Below are 16105 nucleotides of genomic sequence, written 5' to 3'. Positions count from 1 at the left end.
CCCACCCACCCACCCCCAGCTTTTGGTTCCATAACATTAATTTTACGATCTCCCTGGAGTGAGTCCAAAGCAAAGTTTTATGTGATATGATTACACAAGGTGAATTGTCCTGGATCTGTTTAATGAAACAGAGACCATGTTTAATGATTCCGTGGGGAATTAAATACAGTTAAGCCATTAATCAGGCCCCGGTTCCTCCCATCAACAAGATGAAGCAGAGAGTGGTCAGCCCATGTCCTGCCAGGCCCACATGAAGAGCAGTTCCGGCGGAACCAGCATTCATTACCAGTGGTCCATGGCGTAGCATGACTTTATTACCCAATTTGAAGGCAGCCATTAATTACTGGGAATCCTGAGCTAATTGTGGGCTTTTGTTTTTCGTTTTTGTTCTTCTTTCCAGTGAAGTCATTCAGGAGCTTCAAGTGAGGTATCTCTGCTATAAGAAAGGGTATGGAGGGAGCACATATCTGCTGCCCATAAAGGACTGGCCACGTGGGGCATCTCAGAGATGCTGGGTACCAACATCAGGACTATGGTAGCCATGGGACTTCCGTGGTATCCCAGTGGTTAAGGCTTCACACTTTCACTGCAGGGGGGTTGAGTTTGATCCCTGGTCAGGGAATCTAGGATTCCACATGCCATGCGGCCAAAAAAATGACAATAATTGTGGCCAACATTTATCCAGCACTTCCTGTGTCTCAGGTCTGGTGGCAGGGTCTGCAAGTCTTATTCCAGTTCCGTTTGTACAGGGGGAGGTTTTAGCAAGGCTTCCATTGTAAAGATGGGTAAACTGAGGTTCAAGGACAGTGCTTGGCGTCCCAAGGTCACACAGCCAATATGAACGCTGGCAATCTGACTTCAAAGTCATCTGTGAACAAACCTGGTGTCTTAGACGACACCTGAAGGTGAGGTGAGTGTTTGTAGACTAGGATCTGGGGCGCAAAGAACACTGGAGATGCGCAGATCAGGTGCTCTTAAAGGGTTTGCCAGGAGGGCAGGAGCCAGGCTCAGTCTGGGATAGATGCAAGTTCGAATCCTGCCACGGATGCCCACTGTGTGGGCTGGGGCAGGTGGCTGCATGTCTCAGAGCCTCCCTTGTTCCCGTGTATATAAAGGAGCTGGTAATTCCTCCTCTCCAGGCTTCTTGTGTGCACTGCCCAAGACAGGGCCTGCGAAGTGCCTGGCACAGCCCCCCAGCTCACAGTAGGTGTTCAAGCAATGTACATTCCCACCCCAGGGAGGTTTGGAATCCACATCTCCCTCCCACTGCATCCAAGGCCAGAGCCATCCCCTGGGGGCACCCAGACCATCATGTAGATGTACCCTTCCTTTTCCTAAGGCCCACTCTCCAGGGACCTCTTGAGATGGTCGCAAGCCTGGAAGTCCAGATATGTGGGCTGCTGAGTGACCGATCATCATCCCCGTCCCCCTGGTCTTCTGCCATGGGAGCGGCAGTTGTCCTGAATCTCCAGGGATGCTGTGAGATGATGCAGGAGCAGGGAAACGCTTCCGCAAAATAAGGAAAGCAGACTATACACATGCTAGATTTTTTCCTAATCACACAGATACATCTGGTTTTAACCCATTATAACAGTAAGGGCCCAATTATCTAGATACATTGTAAATAATCTATTTGAAGGCTAAAAAAAAATGCCTCTGTCATCAGCATAAATATTTTCCAAGCAGCCATGGTGTTCCAGGGAGGCGCTGGGGGAGCAGGAGCCTCGCCACAGATTCTGATGTGCTCTGCAAAGAAAGAGGAACCCTTAATCACATCGCCACTTGGCTGCTGGGAATTTCAATTTAGCTCAACAACCATTTATTAAGCCCCTGCTGGGTGTAAGGCAGTGGGAGGGAGTCGGGGGTGAGGCTTTTGTTTTCTGGGAAAGATGGGGGCCTGGAATCAGGCAGGCCTGGTCTGGATGGTGCTTCCCAGCTATGTGACCTTGGGCAAATTACTTCACCTCTCTGAGCCTCCATTTCCTCACTGGTGACAAATGAACAATAGTCTTTTCCTTTCTGGGTAGTCACTATGATTAAATGAGATAAGGGGTGTCCATCATCCATCAGGGTGAGGATTTAGTTATGAAGGACCAGCTGGGCTCCCCAGCCCAGCTTGGGAAACTTGCTGACCCTCCTTCAATAAAGAGATTCCTCTGGAAGATGCAGGGTGGCACTGCCCCTGTGAGAAGTCCTGGGTTCCCGAGGGTTCCTTCAGGGTTCCTGAGGACCAACCCTTTGACTACCATCCAGCTGGGGCTCAGAATTGAGGCTGCAAATCCCCTTCTCTGTTCCCAGCATCCTTTATGACCCCCCTCTTGGGTTCCCCTTGAGCACAGTTTCAGCAGCTCCAGGGGCTGGCTGGCTGGCTGTCAAGTTGAGGTCTTCTCCAGGGAATTTCCCACATTCTGTTGTAGCCTGTCTTTGGAGCCAGGAGATCCCAAACAAACATTCCCAGTCTTGGTGACAATCCATCCTGTGCTTTTACCGTGGCAAGGAAATGAACAGCACAGAGGAACAGTGTGTGATACTTCAATAAAAAGCAAAGAGAGAATGAATTGGATAGAAAGGTGTCAAGATGACAATGTAAATTTGTTGTTGTTCAGTCACTAAGTCGTATCTGACTCTTTGTGAACCCATGGACTGCAGCACGCCAGGCTTGCCTGTCCTTCACGATCTCCCTGAGTTTGCTCGAACTCGTGCCCATTGAGTCAGTGATATCAGCCAACCATCTCATCCTCTGCTGCCCCCTTCTTCTCTTGCCCTCAATCTTGCCCAGCATCAGGGTCTTTTCCAATGAGTCAACTCTTCGCATCAGGTGGCCAAAGTACTGGAGCTTCAGCTTCAGTACCAGTCCTTCCAGTGAATATTCAGGGTTGACACTGTAAATAATCCGACTTAAACCATGGCCTCAGCCCAGAGGAGGTGCCTGGCTGAGCCTAGGAAATCAGGGAAGATGGCATCTCACCTAAGAAAAGAATAATCATGGTGGTAATGATAACCAGCGTTTACTGAGCTTCTACAGGGTACAAGGAGCCATGCTAAAAACTTTGTATGCTTTTTCCAGTTCTCTATACAAAAGCCCTGTTACTACCCTGTGAGAAGAATTGTTACTACACAGGATAGCTATTCCTACATGGGATAACTTGGTAGATAAAAGCCCAGACTTTGAAACCAGACTATTTGGTTTCAAATCCCAGCTCAGCCAGTTTTTCGCTGTGTGACCTTGAGCAAGTTCCTTAACCTCTCTGTGCCTCAGTTCCCCCCTTCTGTTAAATGAAGAAAACGAGGATGCCTGCCTCACAGGGTTGTTGTGAGGAATATGTGAATTGATAGCTATATTAGTATATCACTGCATGTTAAAATATGGGCTTCCCAGGTGGCTCGGCGGTAAAGAATTTGCCTGCTGATGCGGGAGATGCAGGCTCAATCCCTGGGTCGGGAAGATTTCCTGGAGAAGGAAATGGCAATCCACTGCAGTATTCTTGCCTGGAAATCTCGTGGACAGATGAGCCTGGTGGGCTACCGTCCTTGGGGTCACAAAAAGAGTCGGACACAACTGAGCGACTGAGCACGCCTGCCTGTTAAAATATAGAAACAGAGTAGCAAAGATTTATATGTCTGTGCCTGGTGTGGCGTAAGCCCCAGACAGATGTCTTGGGTCTCCCCAAAGAGCAGGAAGGACTAAGACTGTTCCAGGCAGAAGCAGCAGCCCGGAGGCGGGAGGCGGGAGGCGAGTCTGGCTGTTTCAGGGCTCAGCGGTGGTGGTGGAGCGTATGCAGCGCACGCACGTCGGGCCCACGCCTCCCCTCTCTGTCCATGCAGAGTGGCCGGAGTTCGTGAGGAACTACGCCCCGTGGTGGGCCACTCACACGCTGGACTGGCTCAAGTTCGGCAAGAAGGTGCTGGTGGTGCACTTTGAGGACCTGAAGCGCGACCTCTTCGTCCAGCTGGGCCGCATGGTGGGCCTCCTGGGTGTGGCCGTCAGAGAGGACCGGCTGCTGTGCGTGGAGAGCCAGAAAGACGGCAACTTCAAGCGCTCGGGGCTTCGCAAGCTGGAGTACGACCCCTACACGGCGGACATGCAGAGGACCATCTCCGCCTACATCAAGACGGTGGACGCGGCGCTCCGGGGGAGGAACCTCACGGGCGTGCCTGACGACTACTACCCCAGATGATGGATGATCAGACCGGGGCAGGGGGCGGGCCGTTCAGACCCAGCAGGCCCCAGGGCGCTCCGGGCCCCTGGGGAGCCCCACCCGCCAGTCCACTCTTCCGTGTAGGTAGAGACCATCCCCTTGGCCTAGCGTTGGCCTCCAATGAGTTTCCCGCATGACGAAGGAGGCTCAAGGGAAGAGATGGTGCAGGCACCTCCCACCGACTCGCAACCGCCCCACCCCCACCCCTTGGAGATGGAGGGGTGGCCGGTTTGGGGAGTTCCCGCCGCCTGGACCCTGCTCTGTCTCCGGTGTCCCTGCCCCCTGCACCTGTGGGAAAGAGGGCTCCTGGGTGTCCCAGAGATCGGGGTTCCTCACCACGGATGTGGAGGATCCTGGCACAGAGCTAAAGGGAATGGCCCACACTCACCCCCCTGCTGGGCTGAGCGCTCGTAGCCGCCCCGTCCTTCCCCACCCAGGAAGCGCGGTGACAGGGTTTATCCGGGCCACTTCTGTCGGCAGGAAGATTGCTGGGAGGTTTCTCCATGGGCTTAGGTTTCTGACATTCTGTGGGTCAGAGAGGCCCTGGCTCTCAGGGTAGGTTAACTGGGGCCACCGGGTGGGGTCACAGGCATCTGGAGCCCCCACGTGGCGTGTCCACTTCGGGACCTGGGATTCTGCCCTTTCCTCACCCGCTGTATCCAGGAGGTGACCCGCTTCCAGGGGTGACACCTCTCTCCACCGTGGGGTCCCACGCATTGATCTGACACTGCCCTTCCGACCCCTACCAGCGGGTCCTCTGCTGTCCAGGCGGGAGAACACGCGTGCCCCAAATCACATGACCTGTGACCGAGAGAGAGCCCCACAACCTTCCCAGACCAGCGACCCCCGCTTTGGTCATAGTCCAGGGGGGCCCTTTAAGGAAAGGGGCGATGGGATGGTTCCTCATGTCCGTACAGGCGCTGCTCTTTCGATGCTGAGACGTCCAACCAAAGGACTGGGTGGCTGATCATCCGTCTTAGAAAGCATCAAGTTCCAGGATTCCCTCTCTCCCCTCACCTTGGGCACCCGTGGTTTCGCATCCGGCCCACACCTGCACACCTGCACCACCACCCCCCACCATGTAGATGCAAAAGCCATAGGTCACAGCTCCTTGCTGTTCTGTCTGGAACAACCCCCCCAAGCAGCCCCCTCTGAAGCCTTGGGGTGCAGGTAAATGCTCATTCCCAAATAGCCAAGAGACTATGGAGAAGGCGAGTGTAAAGAGATATATTTTTCTAAGAGGAATATGACTCATACATTCCACCCCCTTGGAACCCGGCCACGCAAAGAGAAGGGCTGGGGGATCGGACCCGTTGTCCTCATCCCTGAGCCTCTCATCTTTAGGATTCGGGCCACCCCAGGGCCCGGCCAGGGGCTCTGAATGTATTTTGTACCAAATTTCTTTTCCCCAGGCAAATTTCTAGTCTTCTTTCTCGAAGCATCAGAGGGCTTGGCCTCCCCACCCTGTAAGAGGTCAGCTCTCTCTCTGGGAGACTCTGGGTCCAAGACCTGGGCCATTTCTTTGCCGGTGGTCTCTTCAGGCCACCAGCCTCTATCTGAAGACTCCTCAGGTCAACACCATCATTAAAAGCAAGTTTTGTTGATAATTCTACCACGTGATGGAGTGTCATGTAAGGCAAGGTCACAAATGGGATGTTTTTTCTTCTGTGTGTGTGTGTATGTGTATGTGTGTGTGTGTGTATGAAACAGGAATGTTCTGGGTGCGTCATTGCTCTTGTGTCTGTGCGGCTGTAAAGAACTGTGTGTCTTGGTGTTCAGAACTGTCTCTGCCTCTGTGTTCAGCCGCCCTTCTGTGTGGGGAGACTGCACCCCATCAGCTGGCGTGATGACCGCCCCATGTCTGGTGTGTCTGTGTGCCCCCTTCTCCAAACCCCGACCCTTGGGGAGGAAGGAGAGCGTGGTGGTCCAGCAGTCCCCAGGGCCCGGGACACGCCCGGCCTGCAAGCTGGGACCCCGGGTACCCACCCTGCTGTCTGCCCCAGCACGTTGTGACTCCAGGACCCAAGGAGAAGCATCAGGACCTGCACCTGCTGATGGCGGGATTGCCTCCTGATTTCTCCAGGAACCCCGAGGCTGCTACCAACATCCCTGGTAGACAGTGTGGGCAGGAGGAAAGGGTGGGGAGGCCGAGGGGCTGCCAGGGCAAGGTCCTTCAGGAACCAGCTCCTTTCCGTCCTTCCCCGTCTCTCTTGCACTGGTGTCCTTTGTCCTCATCCCTGACCCCTCACCCTTTTTCCTTATTACCCTTGCCTCCTGCTCTCAATTTCTCTCTTTGTGGTCTTTTTTATTTCCTCGAGATGCACATTAAACCTCTTTTCTTTTTGTCTTTCTCCTCTCTGTCTCTTCCTCCCTGCCCCCATCCCTGAACCAGTCTCTGACTGCATTCTCTTTGTTTTGATTTCTGCTTCTCTTTGTCCATGTGTCTCTGCGTCTCTCAGTCTCTGTCTTTGCCTGTCTCTTGTTCCCTCTCTCTCTCTCCCTCTCCACCTCTGTTGTCCTCTCCTCCCTCCTCCCCCTCATCTTCCTGGAGAGTGGGGGCGACTCAGTGGGATCCAGACACAGTGAGACAAATGCTACCCGGCCCGGTAACCACGGAAGTGGTTTCCTTAGCAACAGAAGCTGCAGGCACGCGCTCCACTGCCCCGTCCCTTAGCTATGACAGTAAGTACTGAGAGGGTGGGGGACAAGCCTGGAGATGAGGAAGTCAGTAAAGACACTGCTGTATGGGTCCTCTTGAGAGGGGACAGTGGTCAGAGATAAGCACTTTAGGGACATTCAAAACTATGAGAGGTGGAGGGGCTGTGGGGTCAGAGGCAGAGTGGAGACAGCTAGGGAAGCAGTCCACAGGACCTGGGGACAGACTGAATACATGGGGCGGGGGGCAGGCAAAGGGACACCAAGATTCTGTCTGAGCATCTTCAGAAGGAGGGCTTTTGAGGTGCAGAACAGAGGGCAGAGGAGCAGGTGGGGGAGGGGGAATGGTAAGCTCCTTGTCCCCAAGAGTGCACCATCCAGTTGGGGTGACATCGCAGGAGGGGAGGTGGAAACAGACACAGAAATATCTCACATGATTCGCCCTATAAACTGGCAACAAGGAGCCCGGAGGAAAAAGCGCGGCCCCAAGGGTGGTTTGAGAGGCTCAGGGATGGCACGTCATTGGATCGTGTGGCACAAAAGTTGGTGATAAGCCTTGGATTGGAACCTGGGAAGGACCCAGAACCTGTCCCAAAGATGGGAGACAGAAGGGGGTAGAATATAAAGAGGCGGGAAGAGACAGGGAGAGAGAGAAAAGAGAAAACAAGAAGAGAGATTTTAAATCATCGATTGGGCGATGTTTCCTACTGGGAAAACAAAATAGACGTTCGATTTTAGAGAAACTAGAAAAGGGGGAGGGACGAAGCAGAAGCCCCCTACGGGGTGATAGCTTTTGCAGCTATAAATAACTGTCCCCAAAGAAAACACCTGTCAAGACACATCCACTCCCAGGGACACAGACTGTGTCCCCAGTCTAGGCTGATATTTAAACGACTCAGAGCGGGTGACGGGGGTGAAAGGCAGAAAGTTGATCAATGTAACACCAGCACCTCACTCCATTTTTTTCCCCAAATGCAATAAAGCGTGCAGGCGTGGAGAGCTATAAATCTGGATGATAATAATATCTGTCCCCACAAAAGCAACATGTTTATTTATCATGTTTGCACGTTTACTATTTCCCCTCAAATTTACAGTCTGCAATCTGCCAGCAGGCAAGGGTCAGGGAGGGGGGGACATGGAAATGAGAACAAACTGGCAGAACATCAAGGAGTGAAGAGATGACGGAATATCTATCCCCTCCATCCACACCCCCACACCCGGGCTGCCTTAAGCCCACTTCCAACCATGGTGGTGATTTACCTGAGAGGGACCACACATCTCTATTTCTGGTCTCTGACAGCTAATTGAAACGAACATTCATTATAGGACAGAACGTGTCGCAACAAAATGATTTTTGTGTGTTCTGGAGTCTTTTGCTAAACAATTATGGGGAGTGAACAGTCTGCCAGACGTGAGAGAGGGGGTTGATCTTAGTGGAGACGTGTGTGTGTGTGTGTGTGTCCTGAAAAATGGGGGATAAGAGGGAGGGGGAGGTGATTTAGGGGTCAGATTTTCTTCCGAGACCTGGGTTAGGCACCTGACCCATAGAGTCCCCTGGGGTTCCAAAATGTGAAATGCCCATGCCTTATCCCAGACATGGGATAAGGATCAGATTTCCCAAAACATAAGAGTCCAGGCATGGACGAGAGGATCTGCAGGGCTTACTGGGAGCAAAAGTTGTATTTCCAGTTGCCTTGTTGATAATTACTGGCCCCGATCTATGTGCCACTGCGGTAGGTGTGTTTTGTTGTTGTTGTTTTTTGACCGTGCAGTGTGGCATGCAGGATCCTAGTTCCCCAATCAAGGATCCAACTCAAGCCCCCTACCGTGGAAGGCCAGAGTCTTAATCACCGACCTCAAGGCATGATCCCTAGAACTAGCACAGTGCCCAGCACACATGTGCAATGGAAGCGAGTGGTGATTTTCTGAATGAGTGAATTGAGGACTGTTAAAGGATCTCCAGAGAAAAACCACAAGTCATCAGCCAGAGCAGACCCTTGGTGGCCTTGAATTTTCTCTCCAGCAACGCTGAATTGATTTTCTGTTTTCTCACCCCCAGCCTGAGCCCCTAAAGCCGATGGTGTGGTGCAGCCCACTTACACCGGCTCTCAAAAGCCCATTGTGTGCATCTCAAACTCACATTCAGTGACATCACATCTGTAGCTTGACATTGGCCATGGTGAGAATATTTACACCATGGAAATCGGCAACTGCTGCAGAGCAGGTGAGTGTCTTTCTGGTTTTGTTTGGAGAGCCAGTCGTTAGGTGTTTACCAGCACACCAGTGCCCAAAGCACAGAGGCACACGTGTGCTGCTTCTGGTCTCTTCCATGCCTTGATTCGCGCTGTCCCCCTCTATCTGGAAAGCCTCCTTAAGACTCAACTCAGGCTCTTCCTCCTCCAGGCAGCCTCCCCTGATCCCAAAGGCCAAGTTCAGCTCCTCCTCTAACCTGATCGATCACAACTCTCGACGTGGCCATTCTTGTGATCTCTTCAGTAATCTGGTACAGGTGTCTCTCACAGAGCTTAGGGCATGAGCTCTGTTAGGGCAGGAACCTTGACTCTGGATTTCGACGCACTTCCTGGCCCAGACTAGGTGACAAGCAAATGTTGACCCAGTGGAAGAATGGATATGCCAGTTGCATTGAACACCATCCACCAGCCTCTCAGTCATCACAGACTTTGGGGTGAGTAGGTAGAAGAAGTGCCCCACTACTGCCCAAACAATGGCCCAGAAGACGGGGAAATGAGAAACCACTCACAGTGATGAAGTAGCTAATATTTGTTGTTGTTCAGTTGCTACGTTGTGTCTGACTCTTTTGCAACCCCATGGGGACTGTAGCCCACCAGGCTCCTCTGTCCGAGAGATTTCCCAGGCAAGAATACTGGAATAGGTTGCCATTTCCTTCTCCAAGGAATCTTCCTGACCCAAGGATCAAACCGGCATCTCTTACATTGGCAGGTGGATTCTTTACCGCTAAGCCACCAGGGAAGCCCAGAGTACTAATTATATACTGAGCACTGTGCTAGGAGCTTCATATGTATAACGTCACTGAGTCGTCACCAGAACTCTGGGAGGCAGGAACACAGTCTCCCCACTTTATAGTGAGGGAAACTGGGGTTCAGAGAAGTTAAGTAATTTGCCCAGTGTCACACAACTGGGAAATGATTGGATCTAGGCTTTGAATTCAGGCAGGCAGTCTAGCTCCTGAATCTATATGTTTAGCCACAATGCTGTATCCCAGTGGGGAGAAACAATCCAAGAGCCCAGAAGGTAAGGGTGACCCTAGCAAGTCAACACAGAGAAGATTGCTGCAGCGGGAGATGAAGGATGAAAAAAAACTGCAAAGGACTGGCCTTTCTGGGGCCAAGGACCCCTGGGGTAAAGAGGAGATAGAGACAAGGCCAGGAGCTGGTGCTCTAAGCAGCTCTGGCTTCTTAGCAGCAAGGTGGTTTATAGGTTCCCATGGCAACTGCCAAGCAATAATCTCTTACTCCGCAGCTCAGTGATTCTCTGTGAAGTCCATCCCATTCTCTTTTACTGCCATTCCTCCCAGACAATAGAGGCAGGGTGACAGCGTCTTCCTCAGGACAGACTGTGCCAGAGGAGAAGAAATGGCCTTGAGACCCTTTCTTGATGGAGGAGCAAAGTTTGGCAGAGGGGAGGCGGGGGCAGAAGAAAGAACAAAGAGGAGCTTAAGACCTCACAGGTCCACTCCTCAGACTGGGAAGGGGGTTTCAGATGGGCTTCTCGGTCTCATGGAGGCCATGAACTGTCTCCTCAGGAAAAGGTGAGCCGCACATACACCCACGCATGCAGAGGTTTGCAAAGAGTTTCAAGGAGCATTTAGCCTCTTTGAGACCTAAACTAGGAAATAAATATATCATTTAAACCAGTGGCTTCCAAATTAGGGCAACAGAACCCTATCTGCAGTCAGAATCAGAAGTGAAATCCCAATCTCTAATACAGTGGTTCTCAGTCAGGAGGGATCTTCCCGTAGGGATATCTAGCAATATCTGGAGATATCCTTGGTTTCCACAGCCTGGGGAGGGGGAGGTGTTACTTGCATCTAGCGGGTGGAGGCCAGGGACGTAGCTCAAAATCCTACAAAACATGGAACAGCTGCCACAGCCAAGAATGATCTGACCTAGAATATCCAATACTGTCAATGCTGGCAGACCCTGGTGTAATATAATAAAAGGGGCTCTGCTCATTCATTCACTCACTCACCCATTCAGGGAAATGAGTGGGGAGTTCCTTCCGCATTACACTAGACTGACTAAGCTCAGCTGTGTGACTTGGGACCAGCTGCCAAACATCTCTGAGCTTTAGTTTCCTCATCTCTAAAATGGCGATGATCATGGAATAGAAGTACTGGGCCCAGTACTCTATATACAGTGGGGATGGGGGAGGGGCAGGGCTTGGAAAGCACAAAGGTATTATCTTTAGTATCATCGCTATGACCTGGAAAAGGAAATGGCAACCCGCTCCAGTATTCTTGCCAGGAAAACCCCATGGACAGAGAGCCTGGCAGGTGACAGTCCATGGGGTCGCAAAGAGTCAGACATGACTGAAGCGACTGAGCATGCACCCACACACTGTAGCCTGCCAGGCGCTTCTGTCAGTGGGATTTTGTGTCATTATAAAAAGAAGAGGCAGTAGGTCTCTTTCTCTGTGCGGACACAGCAAGAAGGCAGCCACGTGCAGACCAGGAATGGGGTTCTCAACAGGTACCACCAAACCCGCCAACACCTTGATCTTGGACTTCCCAGTCTCCCCCTCCATAAAACCAAGATCGCTGCACTGGGTGATCCCCTAAGGATCTAGTCATCCCTGGGACGGGACAACTTAGAATCATACAAGCCAGCCCGCTGGGGAACAAGGCCTGGAGAGGGAGGAGCCTGGCCCCAAGTCATGTTTCACACCTATGTTCCCTGATGTCAAACCTACCATTCTGAGAACAGTCATCCTCCACACGCCCTTTCTTTGTGTGCTGATGGGCTGAATGGACTAAGGCCACAGGGTCCTGATGGTGGGCTGGCAGGAGCTCAGCCTAGGGAAATTCACACCCTCTTTCTCCCCTTGGTTGCTGTCCTTGAAAGCCAGCCATTTACTCTTCTCTCGCCTTGTAGGGCTGTGGGAAGTGTTTAATTACTAAACATGCCTTCAAAGCGAGCTAATGTTAAAGAACACTGCTTCAGCACTAATCATTGTTATCAGAGGTTGCTTTCTACCTGATTAGATGCATGGATTCGATAATTGTTAGCTAATCCCCAAGGAGAAACCAGCAGCCCCATGAGTGTTGGGACTGCATCTTTCCCAAGCAAACGTCCAGATTCCCAAGCCACAGGGTGGCCAGCTCATAGGTCTCGGAACTTGCGTGAAGTACCTTCACCTCCCCAGGTTCAAGTCCGGGCTCCGTCACTTCCCAGGAGTGCGGCCTTAGAAATGAAGGTTCGTGCTCTTGAGCATCGGTTTTCTGATCTGGAAAATGAGACCTGTGTATATGGAGTGCCTGACCCACTGTAGGGGATTTAATTATTATTGTTGTCCATGTCAGTATTTCCTCTGCTGTGGAAAACTCAATGTTTTGTTTTTTGATCAGCTTTATTGAAGTATATTTTGCATATAACAAAATTTGCCAGTTTCGCTTATACAATGTGATGGAATTTAACTGCCACAGTACACAGGCATGTCACCACCCTCACCATGTTGCTACGGAACATTATGGTGTGTGTGTGCTCAGTCCTGTTAGTCACGTCTGACTCTTTGTGACCCTATGGACTGTAGCCCGCCAGGCGCCTCTGTCCATGGGATTCTCTAGGCAAGAATACTGGAATGGGTTGCCATGCCCTCCCCCAGGGGATCTCCCTGACCCAGGGATCAAACCTGCATCTTCTGCGTCTGCTGAGCCACCTGGGAAGCCCTGGAATGTTATCATTTCTCCCCAAAATTCTTTGATGCCTTTTGCAGTTGATTCCTTTCCTCCACCACCATAGCCTCCATAGCCTCTAGCAACCACCAGTCTTTTTTCTATCACAATTTTCCAGGATTTCATGTAAATGGAATCATATCGATCTTGTTCTTTTAGCTAATGTAAGACTTTTGAGATTTATCCTGGTTGTTGCATATATAAATAGTTCGTTCCTTTTCACTGCTGAGTAGTACTCCATTGTATGGACATACCACATCTTTTTTTTTTAACCTATTCACCAATTGATAGCAATTTGACTTCTTCCCAGTTTTTGGTTATTATCAATAAAGCTATTTGGTTGGCCAGAAAGTTCACTCAGGTTTTTCCATATGATGTTACAGAAAACCCAAATGAACTTTTTGGCCAATTCAGTACTACAAATGTTCACTTGTGGGTCTTTGTGTGAGTATAACATTCTCAATCTCTTGAGCAGATACCTAGGAGTGGAATTGCTGCCAGGTTACAAGATACACATATGTTTAATAAAAGAAACTGCCAACCTTTTCCAAAGAGTCCACACCATTAGGTACTCCCTCCAGGAGTATAAGGGAGTTTTTAGTGCTTGAGCTCAGTCATATCTGACTCTTCAGCCCCATGGCCTGAAGTCCTCCAGGCTCCTCTGTCCATGGAGTTCTCCAAGGCAAGAATACTGGAGTGTGTTGTCATTTCCTCCTCCAGGGGAATCTTCCCAAGCCAGGGATCCAACCCATGCCTCTTGCCTCTCCTGCACTGGCAGGCAGATTCTTTACTGCTGTGCCACCTGGGAAGCTGGTATGAGAGCTTAGTTGTTTGAATATTTAAGTTTTGTGAGAGGATTCACATGACAGAACCCTCCCCTGCTCCATCAGCTGGGGTTGCTTCAGACAAAAAGTATGAGAATATCTGACTCAGGGACATGTGAGCCCCCATAAGAACAAGGACTGTGGTCCCTCCCCTGCTATGAGTGGCTGCCATTTTTGCTGGACCTATTCAGAAGCAGGCAACTTCCCAGCATGTGATTCTCACACTAACCCTATGGTTTAGGAACCACCATGAACCCCTTTCACAGCTGAGCAAGTGGAGGCTTAGATGATCACTTAATTGTTCAAGAGACACAAGCAAGAGTCAGGGCCAGGACTTGAACTTTGGTGGATCTAAGAACAAAGGCCCAGAGGGCTGAACCACTTGTCATATGAAGAGTGACAGCAGGTGGGGAAGGAAGGTGGAGGGAAAGATGCTGCCATCCCATGTAGCAAGTAAGACATGGACATGAATACTCCAGAATGCTGGTGATCAGAAAGAAACCAGCGCCTTGTGCAGAGCACTTTGGAGGTCCAAGGAAGCAGAAAATCTGAAATCTCCGAGAGCCCTCTTTTTCTCCACCTCCTCTGAGGTTTGCAGTCCCCAAGCCAAGCCTCTCCTTAATCCAATTAAAACGGACTTGTTTATGCTTATCAGCTCTTTATTGGGTTTGTTAAAAATGTGCAAATTACCCAGAGGCCTCTTCGTCCCCCGAACCAAAAGGCATCAATAAAACTATTAAGTTAAATCCAATTAAGCACAGCTGCTGGAACTTGAGTGTGGTAGAGCAGAACAGAAGGGAAGGAGGAAGGGAGAGGATTTTTGCTGGGGAGAGAAGAGACCTTCCAACATCCCCACTTAGAAGCCTCTCCAACATTCCATGAGTGTGGGTAGGAAAAGGGCAAAAAGATTCACCATCTACCATGTGCTGGAGGGTGGACTTTTGTGTACTATATCATTTAATTATCTGTGTGTGTGTGTGTGTTCAGTTGCTAAGTCGTGTCCATCTGTTTGCAACCTCATGGACTGCAGCACACCAAACTTCCTTATCCAATTATCTCAGTAAGTCCAAGGGGTGGACAGAGTTGACCCATTTTGTAGATGAACTGAGGCTCAGAGAGGTGAAATAAGTTGTCCAGAATGTCCCACGATTGGGAAGTGACAAAGGCAGAATTTGTGTCCTGATCTGTCTAAACCCTCTCCCTGGAATCTTGGAATGTCAGAGCTTAAAGGGTCCTTCCAGGTTGTCTGGCCAGGAGCAAGGCTCTGGAAACACACAGACCCTGAGTTTACACATCCTTAACCAGGTGGTGCTAGTGATAAAGAACCCACCTGCCAATGCAGGAGACCCCAAAGATTCAAGTTCTCTCACTGAGTCAGGGAGACCCCCTGGAGTAGGAAATGGCAACCCACTCCAGTATTCTTGCCTGGGAAATTCCATGGACAGAGGGGCCTGGTGGGCTACAGCCCATGGGGTTGCAAAGAGTTGGACTCCGAGCACACATGCAGAGCAGAAAATGTATGCAGCCATGCTAGTTTGGGGAGGAGTCGATGAAGTGATGTGTGTCTTAAGTAACTGGTACATAGTAGGTGCTTGTTATATGCTAACTTCTGATAAGTTCACACTTGTCAAAACCCATCTCCTTCCCTTTCCCTGTTTTTTCAGAAAGGAAGGCTGAGACCCAGAAAGGGAGCATGACTGTCAAAGTTACACAGAGACCCCGTGACAGTGGTATGACTCCAGCACGAGTCTCTTGCCTTCGGATTTAGCACTTCATTTCAGAACCTGCAGTGCCGCTCCACTTTGCACATGAGAGCAAAGCCCAAAACACTGAGGCATGAAGTGTAGAGGGCACTTGGTGGCCAGGGTCATCAAGTTTGATGCTGAGGGAACTTCCCTGGTGGTCGAGTGGATAAGACTTTGCCTAACAATGCAGGGAATGAGGGTTCAATCCCTGGTCAGGGAGCAAAGATCCCACATGCATCATGGCCAAAAAACCAAAACAGAAACAGTATTGCAACCAATTCCATAAAGACTTTCAAAATGGTTAAAAAAAAAAAACAAAAATTTGTTGCCGAGCACAAGAGCTTGGCAGCCTCCGTGTCCCAGCCTCTTGGCACTGCCATTCCTTAGCTGTGTTGATTGGGCACATGTCTTAACCTCTCTGAGCACCTAGTTTCTCCTCATTAAAAGCAGGGCTCGTCACCCTATTCCAGTGAACGTTTAGGGTGCAGCGAGGCCGGGCAGGTGAAAGCCCCCTTGAAGGCAGAATGATGGCCTGCAAACAGCACTGCACACAAGACACTGGGGGGAGTGTCTTGAGCATCTGTTCTTGTGGTCTCCAAAAATGCAGGCTGGGTTTCTAATCCCTGGCAACCCTCTGACCCAGGGGACACAGCGCAGGAAGGGAGAACAGACGCCCAGGGTTCCGGGCAGTGTTAATCCTATTACAGATGCATTAGGAGCCCTAGGTGACCTCACGAAGCACCGTCCTCT

At 50.7% G+C, this 16105-nt stretch overlaps 1 protein-coding gene across 6 annotated transcripts in view; it reads left to right on the top strand.

Annotated features, from left to right (window-relative positions):
- The window catches only part of WSCD2 (WSC domain containing 2), a 132120-nt gene extending 126309 nt beyond the window's left edge, over nt 1-5811 (top strand). For all 6 annotated transcript variants that reach the window (XM_061385159.1, XM_061385157.1, XM_061385158.1 and 3 more), the window contains one exon: nt 3826-5811. In XM_061385159.1, coding sequence (XP_061241143.1) covers nt 3826-4178 — 353 coding nt within the window. In that variant the 3' untranslated portion in view covers nt 4179-5811. The remainder of the gene's footprint in view (nt 1-3825) is intronic.
- The last annotated feature ends 10294 nt before the right edge of the window (nt 5812-16105 follow it).

Source organism: Bos javanicus, chromosome 17 (genome assembly GCF_032452875.1).
Source record: "Bos javanicus breed banteng chromosome 17, ARS-OSU_banteng_1.0, whole genome shotgun sequence".
NCBI lineage: Eukaryota > Metazoa > Chordata > Mammalia > Artiodactyla > Bovidae > Bos > Bos javanicus.
Note: the sequence above shows the minus strand (reverse complement) of the source record. Positions and strands in the feature narration are given on the sequence as shown.